At 41.3% G+C, this 20513-nt stretch overlaps 3 protein-coding genes across 3 annotated transcripts; all 3 read right to left on the reverse strand.

Annotated features, from left to right (window-relative positions):
- Positions 1-362: 362 nt before the first annotated feature.
- Positions 363-4089, reverse strand: LOC136444116 (uncharacterized). The gene is made up of 8 exons (XM_066441619.1): positions 3855-4089; positions 3350-3460; positions 2957-3031; positions 2640-2729; positions 2234-2338; positions 1583-1657; positions 1184-1273; positions 363-953 (listed from the first exon to the last, which is right to left on the reverse strand). The coding sequence occupies exons 1-8, from the start codon at positions 3970-3972 to the stop codon at positions 898-900; spliced, it is 720 nt and encodes a 239-aa protein (XP_066297716.1). The 5' UTR covers positions 3973-4089; the 3' UTR covers positions 363-897.
- Positions 4090-9094: 5005 nt separating this feature from the next.
- LOC136444096 (phytanoyl-CoA dioxygenase domain-containing protein 1 homolog) lies at positions 9095-14482 on the reverse strand. Its single transcript, XM_066441590.1, has 9 exons — positions 14326-14482; positions 13469-13586; positions 12746-12846; positions 12235-12336; positions 11975-12014; positions 11344-11544; positions 10817-10901; positions 9980-10166; positions 9095-9742 (listed from the first exon to the last, which is right to left on the reverse strand). The coding sequence occupies exons 1-9, from the start codon at positions 14455-14457 to the stop codon at positions 9626-9628; spliced, it is 1083 nt and encodes a 360-aa protein (XP_066297687.1). The 5' UTR covers positions 14458-14482; the 3' UTR covers positions 9095-9625.
- A 1508-nt stretch (positions 14483-15990) lies between these two features.
- LOC136444100 (intelectin-1a-like) lies at positions 15991-17462 on the reverse strand. Its single transcript, XM_066441594.1, has one exon. It carries the CDS (start codon positions 17369-17371, stop codon positions 16388-16390), a length of 984 nt encoding a protein of 327 aa, XP_066297691.1. The 5' UTR covers positions 17372-17462; the 3' UTR covers positions 15991-16387.
- Positions 17463-20513: the final 3051 nt, after the last annotated feature.

A 20513-nucleotide genomic window follows, 5' to 3' on the forward strand; every position in this document is an offset into this window, starting at 1 on the left:
AAAGATATAGTTTCAGCCAGCACAAAACAAATCTTTTTATCAAAGTGACATTACAACATGCAGTATTATATATATATATATATATATATATATATATATATATATATATATATATATATATATATATATATATATATATATATATATATATAAATATATATATATATACATATATATATATATATATATATATATATATATATATATATATATATATATATATATATATATATATATATATATATATATATATATATATATATATATATACATACATACATACATACATACATACATACATACATACATACATACATATATATATATATATATAAAACATATTCTGTAACTTATTCTGTAACTTTATATATAAAACATATTCTGTAACTTTGGTTATATAATTTACTTTCCTATTTTATCTGGAAGACATCCTAGGGATTCAATGACTATTCTTTGAATTTCAGCAAGACGTCTATTGATTATATGGAATAATGTTCATGTTATGTAGCTAGCTCTGTAATATTAAATATTAGATGCCATAATTCTAATGATGTGAAAGAAGATGTCATCATACTGTACATTGTGCCAAAGAGTTAAATAAATGATCACTTCGGTGCCAATTATACAAAATCATAGAGTATGCATACAAATTACAAGTACTATGATCCTTTGTGCTAGCGACCTCACCATTATTCCAAATCACATACATCTATAAAAATTCATATCACTGTTTTCATGACTCGGGCACAAAAGTATAACATCATCTGCATAGTTTTTACAAACATTGGCTTCAAACCACATCTATGGGTAAGCTTTAAAAAAGATTTGCGTATATTCGGAATACGAAAGCAATTCGTCTCTTGTGGTAAAAGCATTTGTTGACAATCACGTTCAGACTTAGCTGGACCCGATGTCTTTTTCCATGGCCTTCTCCGCGTCTGTTTCAGCATTAACTAGATGTATGGAATAAATGAGTTAGCTGATAACTTAATATATAAAGTTAACAACCACGTGGCAAGTACCAAAATGTCTGGAAGGACATTGAGCAACAACAAACACTGCTTAGTAACCATTTCAAAACCAATGGCCAATAGATCATGTAGATGCATCAGGCTAGAGAATTAAAGCGTCTCTCGTGACAAATCATAAAACATACACGATATTTTGTTTCAGGCCATCTCACCTTTTGCCTGAACTTCCTTGCGAATAACCGTGATGGCGTCCCATATATCCTGTCCCTTTTCTCCGTAGGTTGCTATCAGTACTGCTTTCTCTATAAAGAAGTAGAAGTCAAATTGTCATGTATTAGAACAGTGACCAATTGCAAGGGAGACAAAATCGTTCTGTTTCCCTCGGGCTTGTCATCTTTTTGTTCGTAAATGATTGTATGAAAATTTGCCTTTTGATGAGTCATGTGCACTGACATGCAAAAGATAACCAACAATTCAATACTCATATTACATAGAACGGAAAACTAAAACCATTGAACCATCATAAATCATGACATATAAGATTTGATACAAATGATGTGAAAACTAGATGTATTATTGATATGTAAGTGACAGGATAGCAACTTGAGTACCTGTTTCCTGCTCCTCGGGCGCTAAACGGAACAGCTTCGCTCCGTCCTTACTGATCCTCCTCTGGATCTTTGCGCCTGGTGAGAGCGACAGAACCAGTCAGTACGAAGCACGTATTCATATTCAACTTACAACCCAAAGGAACGTTTGGACTTTCTTTTGACTGTGCAACTCAACTGCATTTGTCAAGAAATTAGTGAATTCACAGTGATCACCAGACAAGGAAGCAAAGAAGTCCAAATTCCTTTGTGTTCGAAGTTAGATAAGTCATTTAATCATGTAGCTTTACAAACCAAATGTGTTGACTCGGTTGGGTGGTTCAAATAGCCGCTGTTCGGAAATATTCGCTGAATACAAAACAACATCAGTAACCATGAAAGGAAAGCAAGGACAACTACTAGACCTTGTGATGATATAATTTGTATGACATACCACTATGCTGACAGGGCATTCACTAATATTTCACTTACCCAAGCAGCCGGCGTTTGAGGAATATCTTTGCACCGAATCAGACTGTTATGAAACCCCCGCCCATAGTCGTGTAGCCCAACGAGATATAAAGATACATTGTTTAATATATGTGAATAAGGTACAGGGGTAAATAAGAACACTTCTGAGAAAGACTCTTAAAGAAACAATACATGATTTCTTACTTTCAGAAAGCGGATCCTTTCCGTTCACGACGTCCTTCTCCAGTTTTTTGAGAGCATTCTTCTCGTGGTAGTTCATCGGGAAGTCATTTTCAACTTGTTTCTTTGCTGTGAAGATAAGACTTAGGTTTCAACAGTCTCCACATAAGGTACAAAACTAAGGAATAATTCCATTTGTCTACAATGCTAGTAGAGTAACTACAAACGTGTGGGTGGGGTGTACATGTAATGTCTAGACGTTAGAAATTCCTCCGATGATTGTAAAAGCCCATCCCATACTACACAGTCTTGTATTAGGTAGATTAGCCTTATGGAACTGTAGTTTTGTACCAGTAGATGCCATACTTTGTACCCTGTACAATTGTTGTGCAATAAAGTTATTACATGTAGTGTACCTACACCTGCTTACCTTTCAATTCAGCCTCCATGATCTTTTCGCTCACGTCAAAAAGTTGTTGAGCAATGTTTTGTCCGAGATTTTGGCGGAATTCTTCCTTTACTAAAGAAAAAGACACCATTTATTACAAAAAACGCCATTGAAGTAGCATTACAAACAGTATATGGTGGAAGCAACTATTAACTGTTAGTAACGGTAGAGTAAAAAAAAACATTATTTTTCTGTCAATGTTCGCGAAACAGCAAATACTTATCCTATACGTAACCTACGACGTTACCAATATATGACCTTATCTACGCTAATCCCAAAGAAATGTTCAAATTCCTTACTTTGTTCCTCTCGGAATGGGTTTTCCTTCAGAAGATCCCGGTATGCCAATGCCAGTTCCATTTTAGTAGCTGGGTCTACATCAAACGATATGGAGCATTTCATTGAACCGAGGGTTAACGTTTAGAAAGTTTCACGATTAGTGACATAGATATGAATATTTGGAAAGTGTGCAGGTCCAGTAATTCATTTCTCTGATATGTTCTTGACGATAGAGTCAAGTTAAAAGACTCGGTGCAAGATATAAAGGCTGGTCAAAACTTCAAGTCTAACAAATATCGTAGTCCAAGCAAATTCCTTAGTTTGTCACACAACACGGAGTTCATTGACCCTGTTCTTTGTTGAACTCAAAAGTTTGAAAAAATTAAAATATCTGGTAATCTCAGAAATTGTACCTTCGGCTCCTGGGTCCTTCCCCCTTCTAATGTCATCGATGACCTTACGCACTCCTTGTACTTTGTTCCCATTCCACTTCAGATCCTTTTCCGCGAGAAGAAGTCGTAGAACTGAATAGAATGCAATTGTAAACAGATACATTACATAGAAACTTTATTGGCACAGCAAAAGTACTGCGAATTTCGCAAGGTCTACTACAAACAAAGTACAAACAGTCAAGTGGATACAAACGAATTAACCTATACATAAATGTATATGAATAGAGTAATAAACATGTTGAGTCCAACGTATCATTTACACAATTGGTTGTTAGGTGGATGGAGGTGCGGGGAGGGGGGCGCGACAAGAAGTACATATTCCAGTATTGTGTTTACGAATGCGTCCCGCGTATGAAATACACATCTGGTGCGTGCCCATGACAACACTGGATTGATTAAAATCTCTCTGTAAAGTGTCGAATTATTCGAGATCTATATATCAGTCGGATCCACTGTTGATACTCACGATTGTTTTCCTTTTCCCTAAATGCGGGACCTCCCGAACCTGGTCCTACTTGGGGAACGTCTCCTTCACAAAACGTCACAACCATCAGGATAACTGCTATCAGTTTTAGAAAAGCCATATTGCCGTCCTGTAACGAAATGAGTGTCTCGTACTGTACAACTTGGACCAAGAAATCTAAAAGGACAATCTGTGCGTCACTGTTTAAGTTTGTGTTGGCCTCGTCTGCGTCGAAAGGAACCGGTTGGTTTGGTCATTTGTACGTGCGTACCCGCCATTAAGAATCATTACAGTTTCCCTCCAGGCAATATACAAGCACATACGTCAGAGAACAGGTATGACTGTGACTGTGTTAGGCCTCGCCTACTTTTACTGGACCACACCTCATTGACGCATGGAGATGATTTTCTCCAAGCAGATGTTTTGATCGTGGGTGGGGGTGTCTATAGCTAGTTGTGGCCATGAATTTTAACGCTTTAAAAATCGTGGCCACTGACTATAACCCCCTATCACCCATCCCCGATCGAAGCCTCTGCTTAGAGGATACGGAGATGGTTATGATGAAAATTCGTCGTTATAAAACTGTAGTTTACAACTTGAAGATCGTTGTGGGTATACGTAGTAGTGAATACGTTGATACCAATGTTTCTTACCAAGGACGTTATCCTCGTTCTTACAGATAATATGTGTGCTAAACTGCCTTCTGTCGTATAGTATTGTTTATGTGCTCCTTGATCATTTCTCTCCACCCTGAACTCATTTTAACCCCCTTCAACCAACCATACCCTGCAGAGTAAAAGAGCGGGGTCCTACCTGTTGCGAGTGGCTCAAAACCTACAGTCCTATGGCCTCACATGGGGCAATTATCGTATTGAGGTCACCTGCGCACCGAATGGCAGCCGCTGCAGACCCTTGTGATCTAGCGCAGCCAATTATAAGCTCCTCGCAATTCAGCCCCTGGCTGCGAAGAGAGAGTAGTCGGCCCCACAATCAAACCAATCAACAGTCCGTAGATGGTCATGGGATGTATAGACGTTTATCTACTGTATGTACAAATGTACCTGATTCCAAAATCTTCCAAAAGAAGTGACCTATCTATTTGGCTATTTGTTTGTTTGTCTGTCTGTCTGAATCAATGAGAAACTGTTCTGTTCCACGCCTTAGCTATTTGCTCACTTCTTTGTTAAAACAAGTGCCAGCTAATGTCAATTTATCACTTTTGACACGATGTAAAATGAATATCTAAACTGACTCACCAGGCTGAGGCCAATGAAGTACAAATATTGTGAAGCATGCTTCAGTAACTCTATTTTCATTTCTCTTTTACAATGAACCGATAAGGTTTAAAGGAATGAAATGAACACGTTTATCAGGAGATGAATGCACCGGTTTTTCCATTTATTGTGATAACACTAGGTAACATGTACACTATGAGGAGAAGTAGTATCTACTTTATCAGCAATTCACATTGATATAGTATTGTTATTGTATATAGTTGCGAACAATCATTCATATTCTGCAGCATGTCATCATCAAGTTAGCGTATGTAAAGGTGGTTTAATTCTAAAACAACCTGGTTCTATTCTATGTTCTTTAGATATGAAATATTCTTTGGGTCTATAAAACTTGTGTGAACACAGTTTGTAGAAAATGTCCCTATATCAGCATTGTTACAGTACGTTTATCGCCAGTTTCAAAATTCAAGTTAGAGCCATGTATATCCTAATGTATATCCCCTGTTTAGTACTTCAAACAGTAACTATATATCTCGAAAGCCAGAGTACCGTTGGTCTCTTGCTCTTGCCTCTAACTGGTTGCAGTAGCTAGTCCCTGTAGCTCCTTCTGTGCAGCGTTGGAAGCAACAGCTGAAAGGAACATAAATAGATTTGTTACTTAGCTTCATGTCCGAGGAAAACACGCCAAACACAAAAGGGAAAAGACATTGTGTGAGAGCAAAAACATTCAATTATTTCTAAACGTAGAATGAACTACTCAATATATTTTGCAATGAGAGTGACATACTGAGAACAGCCACCATATGCATGCACAATTAGGAGATCATTCTTGAAAGTTTCTTGGATAGCTATATATATAATCATATTAGGTAGAACTTCTAAGTTCTTACCTTTCTTTACCGCCTCTTCGTGGATGATTTTGATCGCTTGGAACACCTTTTCTCCGGTTGCTTCTCCATACTCAGCATAGAATCGGTCTTTTTCTATAAAGTACAGAAAAAATAGAATCCATTTCACGTTTCTAAAAGTCTCCAATGAACATTTGCAGGATTAAAGGAGGTTCAACTCCCAATTAACTCCATTGTTGCCTGTTATCAAACCCTAATCGGATCTGCAGGGGGTGAAACATTATCTAAATCATGTGCTCTTGTTTACAAACTATTTTTTACAATTCCTTAACATAACCAAAACTAACCTTCTTCTTGATCCTCTGGTGACAGTGAAAGTATCTTGGCGGCATCTTCTTTGATTTTCATTTCTATCTTTTTACCTAAGCAAGAGTAACAAAAGTGATCACGGCGTAATTATATCTGTATGTATGGAAGTATAGAAGTATCAACGGAAACAATAAGCGTATTTAGAAGCCTTGGCACAACTTACGTTCATGAAGTGGGTCTTTCCCGTGCTCCACGTCCTTGACTAATTTGCCGAAGGCCTTCTTTTGGCTCGTCTTGAGGCCCAGCTCTTTGTCAATCCTCGCTTGCTCTGTCAGGATAAGAAATCATGTTTAAGAAATCAAGGCTGAGAAACAAGCTCGTAGCTCATATGTAACATGAAATCAGCCTTAGTGAACCTCCGAATTCCTCGGCCATTTGATATATTTCAGCCTTTAGCACACTCAAGTAGCCGTTTGGCTTCCAATTATCTATGGGTTACAGAGTTAGGCAGCAGGGAGGAGGGCAAAACATCGCCTAGGGCGTCGTTTAGAAGACATTATATCTCTTGGGATGCAGTAACGATGTGTGATTCCTTGTTTTTCTTTTACAAAAGTATACACACACAAAAGAAATCATATGAATAACAATTTCTACCTTGAAGTTCTTGCCACATTATCTTCTCCGCCTCCTTAAAGATTGTTTCCGCCTTTTCAGCCCCAAGAATGCTGCGGAACTCGTCTTTCACTGGAAGGGTGAAAGAAAACCTTGCTATATCAATTCACAAAACGTTCAAAGGCACGGTATAACATCAAGGTTATCATTTTCATGTAATATGGGAGCATTTGGATATCTAGATAATAGGCTTCCCATAACAACATTTTCAATACTACCAATGCACTACTGCAGTACTATTTTTGATACTACCAATCTCTGTCATTGGCTTATTGCACAAATGTTTGTTTGTTTATTTGTTTGTCTGTTTGTTTGTCAGAGGAAAGAAAACAATACATACGCGTCATCTCGGCGCTTGGGTCTAGCATCATCATCCTCTTGAACGCCATGGCAATCTCATCCTTGACGATTTCCGCTGCCGAGAAGAATGGAAGGTACACAGGTCAACGTTTCTCTCAAAAGCTTCTGATTAAAGCTTCTGATTGAAGTGAGAAAAGAAACAGAATATCCGATACCTCTCAGAAACGGGAGTTATTGTACTTCGTGTGTCTTTCCCATAGCCATGGGAACATTTTTGGTGTCAAAACTGAGTTTTGTTTCTGTTTCTAAAACTGAATGCAGCTCATTGTGACTCGTACATGTATCATATACCCTCACCGACATAGGCACCCAACCCCTGATGTATATAGATCATTCAAAATCATACTCTATACTGTGAACAACACATGCACATATCATTGGTCGAAACTATCAAATCAACATAATTCATCAGAAACCACTACACTACATAGATAATCGAGTAGAGTTGCTGCCTACATTCTTGTTCAGGATCTTTGTCGCCCTCCTCGTCTTTGATGATTGTCTCCATGCCCTTTTCCACCTGGTCATTCCATTTCATCCCCTTTGCTGCTTTCAGTATTGCCATCACTGAAGATTGAGGTAGATGAAGATTCCAATGATATTAGGCTGTAAATTTGTGTCTTCAACCATGTATGAAATACCATTAAGTACCTGGGTTATCGTGTTTTCTGTTTTGTGAAAGTATGAAAACGAGAGAATCGCTTTTCAGACATCTGATATGTTTTCTACGAACATATTAATATGTTTTTGTACAGTTCTACCATATACAGATTTCAACATATACCCATCGGCGAAATTGTCTTCACCAACGTATTACCACACCGAATCTGACTCCAGTCTATACGTACGTTTAGATTCTGTTTCGTCGTTGAATGTTTGAGGTGCAGACTCGAAGCAGGGCAACGTGATTCCCAGCAACAGTATGATTAGACAGGAAGTCTTCATTTTGATCACAACTTGAGCCGAGATTTAAAAAGAAATGTCAAAACAAGAGACAGACAGAGTTACAGGACTCAGCCTAGATATGTATGGCTGCCAACTCAGAGTCACGGGGTCATTTTAAACCGGTTTTCCAACCACTGACGTCAGGGCGATCTGATTGGTGGATGGAAGTGAATAACCACCGACGTCAGGGCGATCTGATTGGTGGATGGAAGTAATTGGGGCGTCGTGCTATTTCGTGGTCTCCATGCAAAGTTAACGATGATCTACACTGCTTTGTTACAAAAATGAATCATGATAAACAGAAGATTGGAAGATTTTTAAGCAACTAAAGATTTTCACATTTAATTAGATGCCCTCAGATTTAATGAAAGCGATTTTAGCCAATTGCATCATATTCTTGAAAAGGATGAGTCACTGACTACGTAGTGGCAACTAACTTCATATTAAATGTTAAATGTGTTCACTGAAGAATGGCATTCACCCAGACAGCTCAATATAACAGCCGGCTAAAAGTTTTGTAAGAAATATCAATGAGGCCTAGCTATAGGTTCTATGATTCATCTGAAGTACAACCAGTAGGTACCTATCTGGGTGATGAGGCTCTTTTAACGTGCTCGACGCACTCCTCGAACACGGGATCCCCACGTTACGTCCCTTCCGAAATTCAAATGCAGCTCCAACCAGGATGCTCTACCCCGGATTCGAACAGGGGTCTCCCAGTTACAGGAGCTCAACTGTGAGTCTGCTTCCAATTTAGGTACAGGGACCTGGGTACCATCCAAGCTTAGTTCTTAATTCACGGCTCCCATACTACAAAACTACTTTAGATGGCAGCTAGGCTATAGGTTTTACACATTCTACCAAACTCATCATGCGAATTTCAGCATTTAATAAGATAAACGTTGTGTGCACATGTACTTGTACAATTAGAATTGTTTGCGTTTCTACTGACATTCGCTTCATCTACATTTACCGTCGTCGTAAAATGACACTGACATGGGTTTCATGGTGATAGAATAGTAATGATATTTATGTTAGCAAACGCTAGATTTAAACTTATGAGAAGGTACTTGATTTGAATCTCAACAACAGTATTTCCACATCATCGTATCTCAGTCTGTATGTACGTATATCGATGTAGCTATCATGTACAATTCTGTCATTTACAAGGGTTCTTTCTTTCACGGGGAGGGGTACAATGTGAACACAATTACTGAGTCAATCACACCATTCAGCACTGATTGGTACGATAGTAGACCTGACAGCCTGGTGGGGGAATGAATGAATTGATGGATGGACGGACGGACGCATGGATGGATGGATGAACTAGTACTGTGGCAACGATGAGCTCAGCGGAAAACTGTAGAATTTCTGCCCAACTGCTAGAGGCCAGCCACTGCACGCATTACTTGGCCGAATAGAAGGCCTCCGTGTGCTTGTTGTGGTTGACAATCTCCCATCTCTTCATCCACGGACCCTGGATGGTAGTGTCAAAGTCGTTCTCAGCACCTACTTCGTTTTCCTAGAAGAAAACGGACAAGAATCCAATGTTGTATTGTTACATTTGCTCCTAGAGAAGAACTCCTCTTACTACTCCGGTTCACAAGATTTTAGATATGCGGAGGAATGAATTTGCGGAACTCAAGTTACTATTGCATCAGAAAACCATACTATGGCTCGCTTCTGATGCGTCGCCAAAAAACACCGGTCTCCCGAAAAGATCCTTCCCAGTCCCTGTAATAGTTTCAGACAGACCCACCATGCTCCTTTGTTGTTGTTTGTTGCGATCCACGGCTTCGAATGTCTCCCAGTCGATCTTCAGGTCCGGGTTCTTTGCTGAGCGCATGGGCAGGCAGTCCTTCAGCCCCCAGATGCCCACGGGTTTGGCGGGGTCCATCCAGCGCAGGTCCAGACTCCAGCGCACCTCGTTGGACACGTTCGGCAGGCTAGGAGAAGGATCACACTGCCGTATCAAACAGGATCATTGGAGATTCTTTTAACACAACCAGTAACTCTCACCTGCTGACGTTCCGCAAAAGCGCCACCTACTTCGGCTACTTATAGCGGTAAGAAGCAGTACTCCAGTCAGAAGCTCTGAGAAAGGTGTCTGACAGAAACCGAAACGTCAGCAAGTGAGAGTTACTGGTTGTGTTAAACAAATCTCCAATATCCTATGTTCTACCAACCTGATAGAATCATTTTCGCCATTTCGTTTGCGAATGCACTCCTGTGTTGTTTCCTAACATGTCGTATTGTAGATTAACATAACTGGCACATTTAGACGCTGCTATATTTTTCCAGAATGCTTTACTTACTTTGTACAATAGCATGCAAAACAGTCCATACTGTTTTGGCTTTCAAGACTGGAGCTGATCAGTCGAAAATTTGGGTACAACTTTTGTGTTGGCAATTTGCATATTTGATTCAGAATTACTTCCACCAACACAGATGAACTTTCAAGTGAAGTTCATACTGTAGTGTGAAAATCTTCTTACCCATTCCCCATCCGACCCCCCACATGTATGTTATCGTATCACTAGGAGGATCACCATGCATTGGCAGGTGAATTTTCAGAGCTCATGGCTGCAGTACATACCTTCTGTGAGGGGTGGCGTTGTTGAAGAAGATGACACTCCCGAAGTTGATATCACAGGTGACAACATCCTTATCCGGGTCACAACCTACAGACAACATGGTGACAAAAGAGCCAAATTTTGAAATCACTGGAAAACGATTTCCACTTGTCGTTTTGTCACTACCTGAGACCCAAACCATTGCACATCATGTGGATAGAACATTGGGACATATTTGTTGTCGGATCATAACAAGTCCGTTTCTTTGACCGACATAAACATTGCTGGAACGAGAAAGCAAGACCACAGCTTGTCCAGGACCAAATATGCAAAAAAGGAAGTTTGCTGCAGCACCAAGATTGGCCACCAGGAGTCCAAAAGTCGACCTTGACAATCGCAATCATATCCAGAGATTCTTAAGTTATTCCGACGGACACGCACGCACACGCACACGTAACTGTAAAAAAATACCTCCTATTTTCATAGAGGTAATAAGGATAAACATAATTTGATATTTTAAATCTTGTTGACGTTGAAGGCCAGATCGTACCTAGAGTGTTTGTCAGCTCCCCCTCAGCCATCTCCACATACCAGGTCCCTCCCATACAGCACACGTGTTTAGCGGTGACGCCCTTACGATGTCCATACTTCACCATCTGCATACACCCGTTCTCAGCGTTAACGTCAAGGAAAGGAATCCACGCCGTACCCACAAACGTACCCAGCAGTTCTGGGGCGAAGTAGGCATTATCTGGAACGTTGAAAATAAATATATAGTCCTTTTGGACAGTATGATTCGTGTATGATAATGATAACAACAGCATAGCAAGGCACAGGATAGAAACGTAAAGGAAAAGCACATATGCCTCTAAACACAACATGTTTCCCTTCCCATCTCTCCAACAATGGCGTTTTCATGAGGACGACTTGCAAATTGGGTGTGGACGTTATATCTAGACGGTACGTATTCTAGCTAACATCATAGAAAGTCAGTTGATTTAAATGACAGGATAAAAAAAATATTAAACTTTCACGACCGATTATATTAATACAAAAATAAAACGCAAGATCATCAAGCCTTTCAATTAACGTATTCATTCAATCTATGACTCACTCAGAATGACCGAAATGTGTTTACTAAATGTTCTTGCCCTGGTGGGTGTATAAAAGACCATTTTTACCTTGGTGCCACGGCACGTCCATTTGCTGATTTTGCGGCGTCTGTTGAAAATGTGTTTTATAGGGTTAGCAGCTACTGTCTCCTTCAGTTACAAACAGATTACACAAGACCGTAACTCAGCTAAAGCCTGGGGGCATTTGTAAGAAAATGTATTACGTACAGGGAACATACAAAGCTTACTGAACACCCAATGGTTGGCCGATTTAGTCTCTTAACCGTGAACTAAGTTTGCCCTTCCCTTTACTTGTAGATTAGGTGTACCTTAGGCCGCAGGTTCCAGTTGGGATGTCCGGCTATCTCAGGACCTACAAGCTGCTCCATCACGTTCAGCAGGCGGTCATGGGCCCACAGATCACGGAACCCCTGCAGAAAAAATACAGAACTTCAAATATCCTCTACACGAAACTAATTATAGTATCAGACATTAAAGGTCTTTCAACCTATGGGTTTTCACTCATTTTTCTTTCTGTCATGCCATCCCTTTTTGTATTGAAATCTGAAACCGACATGCAAATGTCCAGTATATACCCCGAACCTCCGCCATTAGCAAAGATTTGCTTACCTACGGTATATCTTATATTACTTTCTTATTTCTCGCTTTGCTTTCAGTATTTGTTTGACTGTATCTGTTTGATTGTATTTTGTTATACCATTTGTTTCGATGACGACACTGACATAAACCACCTGCTGGTGTTTGCCGTCCTCAAGTCCTGTAATTAAATGTCATTTAATGATAAAAAAAGATCAGCCGTTTTGTTGTTCGTGTTCTTACCTGTGGTAGTTTTGGGGTCTTGTGCAGGATAACGGAAATTCCCGGATACTCCTTCTCCAGGAGAATCAACCGCTCAAACAAGTTGGCATTCTCGTGCTTATCTACAACGAGGTAGAAGGACAAGATCAACGTTCATTTACGAAGGGAAGAAGAACAGGTATCTTCTCTACAATGTTGTTCATCATGTAGTGCCTAATCAGCGAGTTTCCTTGCTGTTTCTGTAACAGGGTATAATATTACAGGGAGGAGTTGCTGGCCCTCCTCGAATACAGGATTCCCATTCTACCTCCCTTCCGAAAGACGGGTGCAGCCCCAACCGAGAAGCCCTTCCCAGGATGATAAAGTATAATCTATGAGGTTAAGATTAATTTCATCTTATAATTCTATCGACGTCTTTGTATTTCCTTAATTCTGGCTTCATCATAAGTCAGCGCATCATGTTTGTTATAAGTTTCTTATCTCTTACTTTTGTGTCTTGTGTGTATATGTCTACTGGTGACGCTAATATAAGTTTGTCAACTTGAGTGCGTCACCACCACGTCTGTAATATCTCTTCTCACTTAAACTTGACTAAAAAAATATGAAATTTCATCCGTTAATTCTGTCGACGTCTTTTCCTGCTGGCTTCCTCAGGTTGCGTCGTAGTTTCCTTGACCACGCAGTTTTATGTATGTTTTCTAGATCGACAATATGAAGAGTTTTAAAAACGTTGATATCCCGTACTTTTGATCAAGCCGGCGTCAAACATTCTGTCAGCCAAGTCGTCCATGAGGTAGGCGATGGCATCCCGCACTGGCTGCAGTTCCTCCGGTGTGAAGAAATCTCTCACCACGACAAAGCCCTGAAAAAGGAACGATTCTGGCAAACAACCGGAATAGCGGGACGAAATACATCAGTTTGGCGTATATGACAATAATCAAATACTCTTTATGGTTAACAAGTAAAGGTAGTCCCGTAGCCTGTTTGAGACCGTAAGGCCAGTGGGTTGTTATCCACCGTGTCTAGGGCAAGGTATTGGAAGGTGGAGCCCAACCTTTTCCTTCCACCGCCTTTTACCTCCCTAACCGGAGTCAGGCACCCATTTTTACACCTGGGTCGAGTGAGTAAAGTGCCTTTCCCAAGGGCATGACATCGGTGGCATGTCAGAGGATTCGAACCCAGGACCTTTGGGAGCATTATGATTACTTCATGCAAAGTCTGTGATACAGTATGACAGGAATTTCGATATCAATATTAAAACGTGCGACCAATCTGCTGTTGTAGTACTTGTTCAGCAGGCATGTAACAAGGCTATTTAACCTCTGAATTATACCTTTGGCCTCTCGTACAGAGTCTACAACAGACGCCACCCTGGAGTGGACTTCAACCTTGTTTTTGTGCACGCAGAACATAGATACTGACGTTATGAACTCAACAAAAAATATGAAAGTAAGTTCTTGCTTAACGTTGCCACGACAATTTCATATTAGACTTGGCAAATGATGTATTTGTCTAAATAAACGTTTTAAATTTAATCTTTTAAGGTTTAACACCTTTAACACACACTGTTATCTGTCTATCAGAAGGAAACACCAGTTTACCTCTTCATAGAACAGTCTGAGTTGCTCGTCCGTTAGTTGCCCGTCTTTCTTGACGTTTGGCTGAGGAGGAGGGGTGAGATAGATCTCTGGACAGGGAGACGCCATCTCGCCGTCTTCTGTCTTGTTCGCCATGTCGCTTGGAAAGGTAGCACGTAATTTGTCGCTACCATTCAGTGGTTTAATCATTGCCTAAGAGTAACTAACCTTTCGCTTCGTCACAGGCTCCATGACGCGGGCAATGGTTAACACCGAGACAATATCTTAGACAATATTACTAAACTTGCTGTTGGCATGTTTATATGTACAGCTATCATGTCAGTCTGTTAGGGGATGAGGATGTCAGAGGATGACACCACATTGCCCACCAAAGTGGCCAATTCTAAACCATTCCTAAGGGGAACACACACACACACACACACACACACACACACACACACACACACACACACACACACACACACACACACACACAAACAAACATACGCACACAAACGCACACACACACACACACACAAACGCATACATACAAAGAGAGGGAGAGAGGGAGAGACACGCACACACATACACATGCACATGCACACACACACACACACACACACACACACACACACACACACACGCAAACCATTCAGTGCATCCAACTTTGAGCTAATACATTGGTCAGTTTTGAGTCACTAGAAGTATGATCTTGGTATGGGATGTGTTGCTGGTAGGACAAGTGCAATAATTAATAAGTTCACTGAACAAACTAGCATTATTTATTGGTAGAAAGTGATGTAATGAATCTCATTTCCATCACAATGATAAAGTTATGCTATTGTAGAATGATGTACATTGTTATATTGGATTCAACTTTGTCTTCAATTCAAATGTCCTATTGCAAGATGTCTACGATACGAAACATATGACACAGTGAGGAATATCTGTACATATTGTACATGCTACCAGGCAATATATGCTGTTGTAAATTATATATGAGTGTTTCGATGATATCATTAGTTTTGATCGATCCTGTACATACGTTTCATTTGAAACGCTTCTAAGATTTTCCATTTGCAGATATGTGTATACTATAGCTGCTATAGTTTGGAGTCTTCATGGAGTCCTGCTCATATATGAACTGTAAGTTATGTGCTCACGACACATTTATCAACATTTCAGCTGAATGAAACAATACAGGTGTCCCTGTCCCTGGTGCTAAATGACACAGCACCACTGGTGCTCCTGTACCGGGTGCTGCTGAATGACGCACCAACAAGATGGTATCCCTGGTGCCAGGGACAGGTGCTGAATGACACACCAACAAAACTAGTGTCTCTGTACCTGGTGTGAAGGACACACCGAGTCTGGTGTCCCTGTCCCTGAATGATACACCAACAAGACTGGTTTTACTCGCCCTGGTGTTGAATGACACACCAACAAGACTAGTACCCCTGTCCCTGGTGCTGAATGATACACCAACAAGACTGGTGTCTCTGTCTCTGGTGCTGAATGACACTCCAACAAGACTATTGTCCCTGTCCACGGTGCGGAATGACACACCAACAAGACTGGTGTCCCTGTCCCTGGTGCAGAATGACACACCAACAAGACTGGTGTCTTTGTCCCTGGTGCTGAATGCCACGCCAACAAGACTGGTGGCTTTGTTCCTGGTGTTGAATGACACGCCAACAAGACTAGTGCCTATGTCCCTGATGCTGAATGACACGCCAACAAGACTGGTGTCTATATGTCCCTGGTGCTGAATGACACGCCAACAAGACTGGTGTCTTTGTCCCTGATGCTGAATGACACATCAAAAAGACCGATGCCCCTGGTGCTGAATAACACAACAAGACTAGTGCCTCTGTCCTCGGTACTGAATTACCATCTACAGCACTGATAGTTGATGACAAGTCACTACAGGTTAGGCTCCTTATTTACAAATCCATAACGTGCCGACAAACTGCAGTAGGATAAAGTGCAAACAAATGTCTTTAGTTCCAAATTCTCCATTCCGTTTGACTAATATAAGGATTTTGTTTGAATTAGTAAATAGAAGTGAATGTTTTGCAGACTTTCTTCAGCGATAAAAGAACATGATGACGGACTCAGTGACACGTTTGTTGGCGCTCCATTTCTTCTCGGTACCATAGCCGCTCCAGTCTTTGGCGACGTAATCGCCGCACTGCTTAGGTGCACCTTCCGGCCAGTACCCACCTCCGCCGATACACACGTGCTCGGAGTTGCCATCGACGAATTTGACGCCAGGACAAACGGCATGACAAGCGCGCTGGTAGTTGAACACTCGAAAGTGCACATAACCAGGGACAGCTTCATCCCGTGAAACAAGGTTCGGAGGCAGCAGTGACTGTACCAAAGCATTATTGCCCATACCATACACAATAGGGATTGCCGGACCGTTGTCGTGGATACGTGTGCCCAATCCGTAAGCAATAGGAAACTGATCTTTGAACAGCGAGTACAGGTTTCCTCCGTAGCCATCTAGGAAACCGTTGGAGGTGCGGTACCGTAGGTAGGCGGCGGTTTTGTACTCTTCCGGCGGCACGTTGTTCGGCACGTGCCATAGCATGACGTTGGAGGCGCTGATGCTGAAGTAGCCTGGGTTCTTGTAGTCGTCGCTGGTGGCCGACCCCATGGAGCCGAAAGTGTGCACGTTGGCCCAGTTGCCATCTCCGCCGGGGTAGTTGATGTTGTTCCCGCGGGTGCTGGACCAGCGATCCCCGGCCGTACACTTGCCGTACATGTCGTCCTCGTGCACGCTGGAGACCAGCGTCCAGCCGCCTCCGGCCGTGGTCATGTCGCAGTAGGTCTGGTAGATGGTTCCGTCCTTTCCGATGAGGAAGTAGACGCCGTCCTGGCTGGAGGGGTTGTTCTGTTTGATGAGAAGGCAGGAGGAGGCTGGGTTGAGCACGGTATCGAGACTGTGGTCATAGTAGTTTTCAGATGTCACGACGGTGGCTTCCATCTGTGAGAGGCGATTGTCGAGGGCGCTGACGATGTTGGTGAGGTTTGTGTCGTTGGTCTGGCGATTGTTCTTTCCCATTCTGAGCTGCAACCCTAGCTCCGCACGCTTGGCTTTCTCTCGTTCCAGTTCCAACTCAAGTTCCTGCAGTTTTCTGGTCTGGTTTCGTTGTCCTATCTGTACATAACGGAATCAAAGCAAACAAGGGAGAGAGAAAGATTGCCGAGAAGTCTATGTTTTGCTGCTTGTCTGTGTGTCTGTTAGTGAACAGAATAAGTCAAGAACGCCTGGGTGGATTGTTGTCATATTTAGTGTGTTGATGTGTATGTGGGAAATCTCAAGATGATTAGATTTTGGGCGAAGTACTTTGCATAATTAACGAGAAAAGTGTAAAAATGTGTTACATTGTATGAGTCTGTATATACTACTAGCTCAGGGTACCAGCTGGAATGTGTTACTCGTGTAGGGGAAGTGTTACTGGTGTAGTAAGGAGATATTCCCATTGGGCCAGGGGGTTTTACCGTGTCACCTAAAACGTGTTGGCTGGCACAAATTGGCTTCTCACTGACTTTTAGATCTTGATCTTGTGAAATTGCACTGTTCCTCAAGGCACTGTGCACGTAGTTACCTTCGCCGAGAAGGTTATGCATAGGGTAGCGTTTGTATGTATAAGAAGACCAGCATAACTCAAGAATGCCTGGATGGGTTGTCTTGATATTTGGTATGTTGGTAGGTCTTGGTGAGACCTGAAAATGATTAGATTTTGGCCCCCCTAGCGGCTTGTTATAGTACTGCAGCGGAAATTCCTGTTTTGATATCTCATGTTTTGGATATGCTATGGAACCGACTTTTGAGTGGTAGATAGCTCTTTGGAAAGAGAGTAAAAGGTATCGGTTTGGACACCCTAGCGGCATTTTCTGGGACTGCAGGAGCAGGTTTTGCTTCAGAATGTGAAAGGGAATAACTCAAGAAGGGCTTGATGGATGGTCATGCTTTTTGCTAAGTGGATAGCTTGAGTGATGATTTACATGATTTAATACTTATTATGCAAATCAGTATCTAATTTGCATAACTAATGATGAAAATTGATACATCCTCCAAATTCCATGGTAGGACTCTCAAACATGTGACATGACCGAGGAAGAGAGAAATAGTAATAAATATCAACTATGCAAATGAAGACCTAATTTGCATAATTAATGAGAAATACTATAACTCTATAACTTACGTGGTGCTTTGTTTGATTGGATGATAATGATGCAAATCAGATTCTAATTTGCATAATTAAAGAGGCAATTCAAAAACCCGCTGTGTTCCATGATATGACTATTCAAATATGCGAATTTGTAACTGAGGAAGAAAGGAATGTTGATAGATAGAAAATATGCAAATGTAGACTTATTTGTATAATTAATGTCAAACTACTATAATTCCATACTAGTTAATGACGGCAATTTCATACTTGTGGCATTTGGAAGTAGTGTGAATGTGAACACCATTGAATCAAATTATGCTAATAAGGAGCTTATTTGCATAATTGATGATAAATGTTAGCACAGCCTTCTTTGTTTAGCTCATAGTCCTACTTTGGACAACTTATGTTATTTGGGTGAAGACGACCAACTGGTATGATTCATAATTGATGAGAAACACTGCCTATACGTCAGTCATAAAGGTTATTAAAGATCATTTGGCGAAGGTATGAGGTCGTAGAACTCTTGTTATGATTAGTTTAATATCACCTATGATTCTGTCCCACAATGATAGATTTCAGAATTTCAATGGCAATAATTTCTAGCTGACAAAAGAATGAAAGAAATTGCAAATGTCTCTGGCTGAGCAAGGACAGTTTAAACACTCCTTGGGCTGAGCAATGGGCTGAGGGAATTTAAAGCAAGTCTCGAGATTTCATCTTTTCTTTCACCGAACCAATGACTGTGGATCTTGTTGCAGAATAACAACTGAAAGACAAAATACATTCCCACAAATTACTAGTAATCTGTACATCAAGAAATACTTTTGTAACGGAACATCCCATGCTATGCGTGTGGCGACATGGGTCCAGACACTGTGGGGACATCTATCGACCGACACATAAAATGCAGCTCCTCAATCCGGTACTGGTACTCTCCACCACCAGGCCTTCATGCGGGGGTATGGATAGAAGAATGCGGAAAAAAAAAACGTTCAATGATTGGCCAGGAGAGTTCCGCGGCTCGCGCTACGGTCACATATCTGAACGGGTCCCGGCCGGGCAGTTTGCGGGAACGAAAAGTGTGATATAGAAGGCAACAAAAACCGCTTAGGTCGTACCTCACGTGTGCGTCTATCACGTCTATTCAACCGCGTATGACTTGCGCACTAACGTTCTTTTTTGGTTCAAGTGAGTTTGCGGAGAAGAAATTGTTTTCTACGTTGACCCACCGTTGTGCAGCCTGGTTATCGAACCAAAGAAATTACTTATTCGGCTGCAAACTTAACCTAAGGCTGCACCAAGTAATTTTTATGGATGACGTCCGCGCGCGTATTGATTTTGGTCTGTTCCCAGAAAAAAACCCAAGAAATTCCGCTTCCTGTATCTATGACATCACCCGCGCGGTGTCCCCACAGCTCTGCAAAGCGCGGGAAGTTCAAACATTTAGATCTCCAAGCAGATGTCAGGCAGGGGGATCGAAACGTTTAAGGTTTTTATTCCGGTGAAAACTCAAATACGTCGTCTTTCAGCCAGCCAGGTGCTTTTGGGGCGGAGTACGACATATGTCTGAAATACGACGTAGCAATACGCAGTACAACGTGGACTGTCTGACTGAATGACTTTTAGCTTGAAGTGCAAGGGGACACGTGCACCCTTGTACACCCTTCCTATTCATCCTACTGTTTCTGCATCACTCTCGTACACCCTTGTGCACTCTCATTCATCCTACCTATACCTGATGCACCCTTGTACACCCTTCTAATTCATCCTATACTGATTCTGCATCACTCTCGTACACCCTTGTGCACTCTCATTCATCCTACCTATACCTGATGCACCCTTGTACACCCTTCTAATTGTGACGTTGCCATTCTTTATCCCCTAGGTAAATGGAATAGTACATTACCAATTTAGGTAGAGTAGAGAAGAGTAGGTATTTTGAAAGAAATCTATATGGACAACATACACCGAATAGAATCGACACTAACGAATATCCAAGAAAATATTGAATGTTTAGTATTAAATTCT

The sequence above is a fragment of the Branchiostoma lanceolatum genome, chromosome 10, assembly GCF_035083965.1.
Source record: "Branchiostoma lanceolatum isolate klBraLanc5 chromosome 10, klBraLanc5.hap2, whole genome shotgun sequence".
Classification (NCBI taxonomy): Eukaryota; Metazoa; Chordata; class Leptocardii; order Amphioxiformes; family Branchiostomatidae; genus Branchiostoma; species Branchiostoma lanceolatum.